At 41.6% G+C, this 5,550-nt stretch overlaps 1 protein-coding gene across 10 annotated transcripts in view; it reads left to right on the top strand.

The window, feature by feature from the left end:
• AAK1 (AP2 associated kinase 1) overlaps positions 1-5,550 on the top strand; it is a 202,259-nt gene that overhangs the window by 171,418 nt on the left and 25,291 nt on the right. For all 10 annotated transcript variants that reach the window (XM_045294131.1, XM_045294133.1, XM_045294138.1 and 7 more), the window contains exon 15: positions 52-156. In XM_045294131.1, the coding sequence (XP_045150066.1) occupies positions 52-156 (105 nt within the window). The remainder of the gene's footprint in view (positions 1-51; positions 157-5,550) is intronic.

Genomic DNA, 5,550 nt, shown 5'->3' on the forward strand with positions numbered 1-5,550 from the left:
GGTATAGAAGATTCTGCCTGATAAGAACTGAGTGGTGTTTTGTCCCTCCAGGCAAACATCCTGAGAAGCTCGGAGGCTCAGCTGAGAGTTTGATCCCTGGTTTTCAGCCTGCACAAGGCGATGCTTTCGCAGCGTCCTCGTTTTCTGCTGGAGCTGGTTAGTATGACAGACACTGAACCATGAGGTTTATCACTTCACAGATAACTAGCAACCCAGCAAGCCTCTAAGTTAGTTTTTCTTTCATTCATGAGTTTTCCAAGCGAAAACTGAGGGACGGAGAAAAATCTAGAATCACTGAGTTAAAAGGACAGGCTCATCTAGCAGTAGTATCTGCACACAGCTGTTGTCTGTGTCTGGTTCTGAAGTTGAGGGACAATGCAGGCAAGCCTCAGGGAGCTGAGTTTCCATTCCAGACTACTGCAGCCAAGCAAATAGCCCAATAAAAGCACGTCCTACCGGCATTTTGGTTTTTCAGTGCATATAAAGGGTATGCTCACGTTAAACTGTAGTCTATTACGTTGGCGATGTGAGAATTACCAAAATGTGACACAGAGGTATAAAGTGAGCGTATGCTGTCCGGAAAATGGTGCTGATAGACTTGGTCCACACAGGCTGGCCACAAATCTTTAATTTATTCAGAACACTCAACTCCGTATCAGCTCAGCTCAATAAGGAAGGCACGGTAAGCCACTGTATGCCTGTAGCTTCCTAACAGTAAATCCAGGCCGCCTCTACCCCAGCGACCTTGTTCACTCTGTTCATCTCTCGTGGCTGTTTAGGTTCTTGGAATGACTTGAATACATTTAAGAATTAGATGGCTTGTACTGTCTGAAACTCTACTAAACTGTGTGAGTGTGCATAGGTGTTGGTGCATACACACTGATTTTGAGAGCAAGTCTGCTTCCGTGAATACCGACGACATTGGGAACCTTGTGTGGGGTGCTACAAGTGGGGTCCACTCGCTGGCAGTCCGTTGCCTTGGTTTTTGTCTGATGAGGACTGAGCTGGTTCCCAGTGTTTCCTCATACACACATTCCTCATACACGCAAAACCTCTGTTACATCCTTTGCCGTTTCTTTAAGATCACTTCTAGGCGATGATTTGCCAAATGAAAAAGGCGTATCTTTTAAGGCTTTCAATACTTACTTCCCCGTTACATTCCGAGAGTCCTGTACAGACTCTGTTTCCACCAACAGTGAATGAGAGCACATTCCCCTCCTGCTTTCCCACGGACGGGGCCTGATGTTCCTCTGCTGACCACTGTTCGTTCCTGCAGGAGTTGCATTGTTCACGAGCTCTGCCGTTTTTGCTCTTCCATACTGTGTAAGAGTGCTGCATCGATCACATCTCATAAGCATTGCCGGTTGAGTTGGTGCTACACGGCTACTACCTCCTCTGCCCCTCACTGCCCCTCGGCCCCACCTTTGAAATGGGTGTGTCATCCCCACTTTTGAGCTAGCCAAGGCACAGCCTCGTCCTGTGTCCAGGATCAGGTAGCTAGTGAGTGGCCAAGCTGGGCCACGGGACAGCCTCTGACTCCAGGTCCTTCCCCACGAATTGGGGCAAATTTCACAATTGTTTTCCTAGCACATCAGCTGTCCTTTAAACTTCTCACAGAGTTAGACACACCAATCTTTGGTGCTTTCTGTGCATCAATTGTAATTGTATGCATTCGGACTTTGTTTTCTTCATGACATTAGCTAGAGGTTTACTCTTACTATCGTTTCCAGATAGTCCTTGGAGTTATTTTTAATTTATTTATAAACTATGCCTTTTCGTCTTTTATCTTTTCAAATTACATTTCCCTATCTTAATTTAGATATAGATTTAAATTATATTTCAATTATGTACGTACATTTAATATGTATTGTAATAAATATTTAAATTAAAATAAATTTAATTACATTTCCCTATTCCCATGTTGCTTTGTTTATATCAAGAACATTTAGTAATTGCGTAATTTTTTTTTAACTGATACAGATATTTAAGGTTTTCTCTTAGTAAATCAGTCATGTTCAATTTAGGAATGAGGGGGAGGGAAGAGGCTGATTAAAATATCCCGGAAGGCATCTTCGCACACAGATGTTCTAATGTCATCTTTTCTCCTCCGCCCTCCAATTGCAACCACCTCGCCCGATCATTTAGGATTATTGTTATGAAAGCAAGCACCCTGGTGGCATTAGGGGTTACACACTGGGCTGCTAACCACATAGTCAGCAGTTCAAAACCCCAAGTTGCTCCTCAGGGGAAAGATGAGACTGTAAAGGTTTACAGTCTCAGAAACTGACGGGTCATTCTACCCTATCCTACGCAGGGGTCTTCAAGCTCTTTAAACAGGGGGCCAGTTCACTGTCCCTCAGACCCGTTGGAGGCCCGGACTATAGTTTAAAAAAAATACTATGAACAAATTCCTACGCACACTGCACATATCTTATTTTGAAGTAAAAAACAAAACGGGGCGAAAACACCCGACAGACCGGATAAATGTCCTTGGCGGGCCGCATGTGGCCCGTAGACCGCAGTTTGAGGACCCCTGCGTCTAGGGTCACTCCGAGTCAGAGTTGACTCAACGGCAGTAGGTTTTGTTTTTGTTTTTGAGTTTATGAGAGCATAATGGGTGTTTCCTTAGCATGAAAAAAAACCTGATTTCTGGTGCTTTAACTGTATCCCAGACGTATTCCTATGCTGTTATTATTTTGGAATGGACATTGGAACTATTTGCAAGTCGTACTGTTAAGTAGTAAGTAGTTAATACAAACTTTTTAATGTTTTTCATTTTAGAGCTTTGTCGTCTGATCTGTATAATTTTTAAATTTGGCATTTGCTCAGGTCTTTTAATGCTCCAAGAATCAGTATATGATGCTTGAAATGATACCATTTCAATCCTCTCTTCTTATGTAGAAGGTGGCTTGTGCCTAACTGATCTATTACAATCTGAGCATGATGAATGAGACCTGCTGTCCCTCTGGGGTTTCCGTCCTTTTCTTCCCCCACTCTCACGTCTCTGAAAACTATTTTCTGTTGCGACCCAATGGTATTTAGAACATGTAATCCTTTGTAGAACTGTATTCTCTACTAGTATAACTCTTTATCTTTCTTCCCTTTAATGCTTTTTACTTGCGTTTTGCCTTGGTTAATATTGCTTTTATGTACTAGTTTCTACCCATTCTTTTCTATTAATTATCTATACACTCTAGATTTGGCGTAGTAGCTAAGTTTTGACTCACTCTAAAAAAAATCGTGGTGTTTATTTGTTTGTTTGTTTTTGTTTTTAAAGTACAGGGCAGAGTCTGACCTCCTGATTTCACAATGGGAAGGAGAATCAAACTCAGCCATGGCAGATTCTTGTGAGGCTGAGGTCAAACATGCACCTACCCTCCAACCTTCTTTATCAATTATGATTTTCAGTTGCCCCTCCCAAGGCACTCTGCTTCTCTGATCGGTCCAAAAATCCCTTGCAGTGGTCAGTGGCAATACTCACAAGTACGGGGCTGATGAGGGAAATGACCAGGTTACAGATCAGGATCAGAAATACTCAGGATGGTACCTTGGTCAGGATGTCCTCTTCCCAGCCTATTAGCGGACAGGCCTCTCTCTGGCCCTCAACCTCACAGGCATGCAGCCCCTTCGCCTCTGCCCTGCTCTGACAGTGTCTTCGAAGCGCCCGAAGGTGCTCATTGGTGGCTCCCCCAATTAAGTGTCTGGAGGCATCCTACTCCAGAAGTGAGCCTCTTGTTTGAAGGCACTCAGCTTTACTTGATCCCTAGGCCAGGAAGCTCACCATTCTGTCTCTCATTGTGGCTCTCGGTTCTGTTCCTACCACTGCTTTAGCATCACAGCTCTGTCTTCTGGATCAAGAAGAGACAACACCCAGGTATCTCAAGAGTCCACAGGACACACTCTCACCTCCTGGCTCTTTCCTCCTTTACCCTGCTTCTGAGGTGGCTCATTTTAAACCTAATGGGATGGCAAATTTGATGAATCCCCTTGTTAGAGTTCCAAGACTTTACAGTCACAATTCACCTTGTTTACAGTACTCAAGTAATGCTATCAGCATCTTCTACTGTTCTTACCCAGGCCCATCAGGAAAGGGGGGGACACCCCATGCACATGGCCTACCCAGGAGTTTGCTGAGAGGTACAGACTGTGGCTTTGGAAGAGTTAGTCACTACACCAGTATTTGTCACTTCACTAATGATCTTTTATCCCCTCATTTGTTATCCTTCATATTTTGGAATGGATTTGTTCTTTTGATCTTTTATACAACCTCTATAACTTTTTGTGCATACTTTAAACATTTCTCTAAGTTGCAGCATCCATAACAAAACGTTTTACATCCATTCATCTCTGTATCCGAGGAAGAAGTGAACGTGCTTCTCTTCCTTCTGCATCCTGATCTTTTCCCAATAGGATGCAGCATCGTAGAAAATGGAATTTTTCCATGAATTTTTTGGCACTCCCTCAATATTTTCTTGGATTTTTGGACTGAATTTCTTATGAAATTCTCACGTATCATTTTTTTTCATGTATCCTTATAAATTACTTTTATACTCATATAATTACTGGTTAGATTTAATTTGGGGTTAATTTATTTCAATACATCCCAGTGTTTATCATTTATGATTTTAAAGATGGATTTCTGATTGGACGAGTGTACCTCTTTTTATAAACATTTTTCAGGATATATGTAGTTCATATACTTTTAAACCTTTGCATTCCTGAAAGTGTGCTTTTGTTATTCTCAGATAAGACACAACTTTAAATATTCTTAGGTTATAATTTATTCCCCATAAATTCTTTTTTTTTTTAATCGTTTTATTAGAGGCTCATACAACTCTTATCACAATCCATACATACATCAATTGTGTAAGGCACATTTGTACATTCATTGCCAATTCCTCATAAATTCTAATAAGTTCCCTTTGTGTTGAATGTATGCCTGTTGATTATTCTTTAGTAAGTAGCTTTTTTCCCCTACCTAAATATTTAAACTTTTCAACACGACATCACACAAAACACAGACTCGCTGCCATCAAATCAATTCCAATTTACAGTGGCCTTACAGGACAGAGTAGAACTCCCCTGTGGCTTTCCACGATGTAAATCCTTACAAGAGTAGAAGGCCTCATTTCTGCATATATGCTTGTATCAAAACTGAGTGATACTATGTGCTGCATTTTGTAGTTTGCTTTTTTCTTTTAATAGTTTTTTCCATCTCATTTAACGGTTCTCTGAGACTTCAGAGCAGTGATTTTATCCTTCTTTTCTTCCCCTAGAGATCTTGAGTTAAAAACTAACTTTAATAATCTTCTTGAAATGGTAACATGATAGAGACTGGAGCAGATTGATGGTTCTCAAGAGAGACGGTGGTCAGGAGTAGGGGGAGACTGCAAAGGGGAAGATTGAGGGATGGATTTTTATGCTAAAGGAACCGTTCTTTATCTTGATTTGGGGGTGGTTACTTTATTCATATATGTTTGTGTAGCACGACACGCACGTACACAGAGGAGTGGATGGGAAACTGGTGAGAACTGGGTAAGATGTAAACCA

This window comes from Echinops telfairi, unplaced genomic scaffold, assembly GCF_000313985.2.
Source record: "Echinops telfairi isolate 266 unplaced genomic scaffold, ASM31398v2 ScPeMD7_2573;HRSCAF=3158, whole genome shotgun sequence".
In the NCBI taxonomy this organism is placed as follows: domain Eukaryota; kingdom Metazoa; phylum Chordata; class Mammalia; order Afrosoricida; family Tenrecidae; genus Echinops; species Echinops telfairi.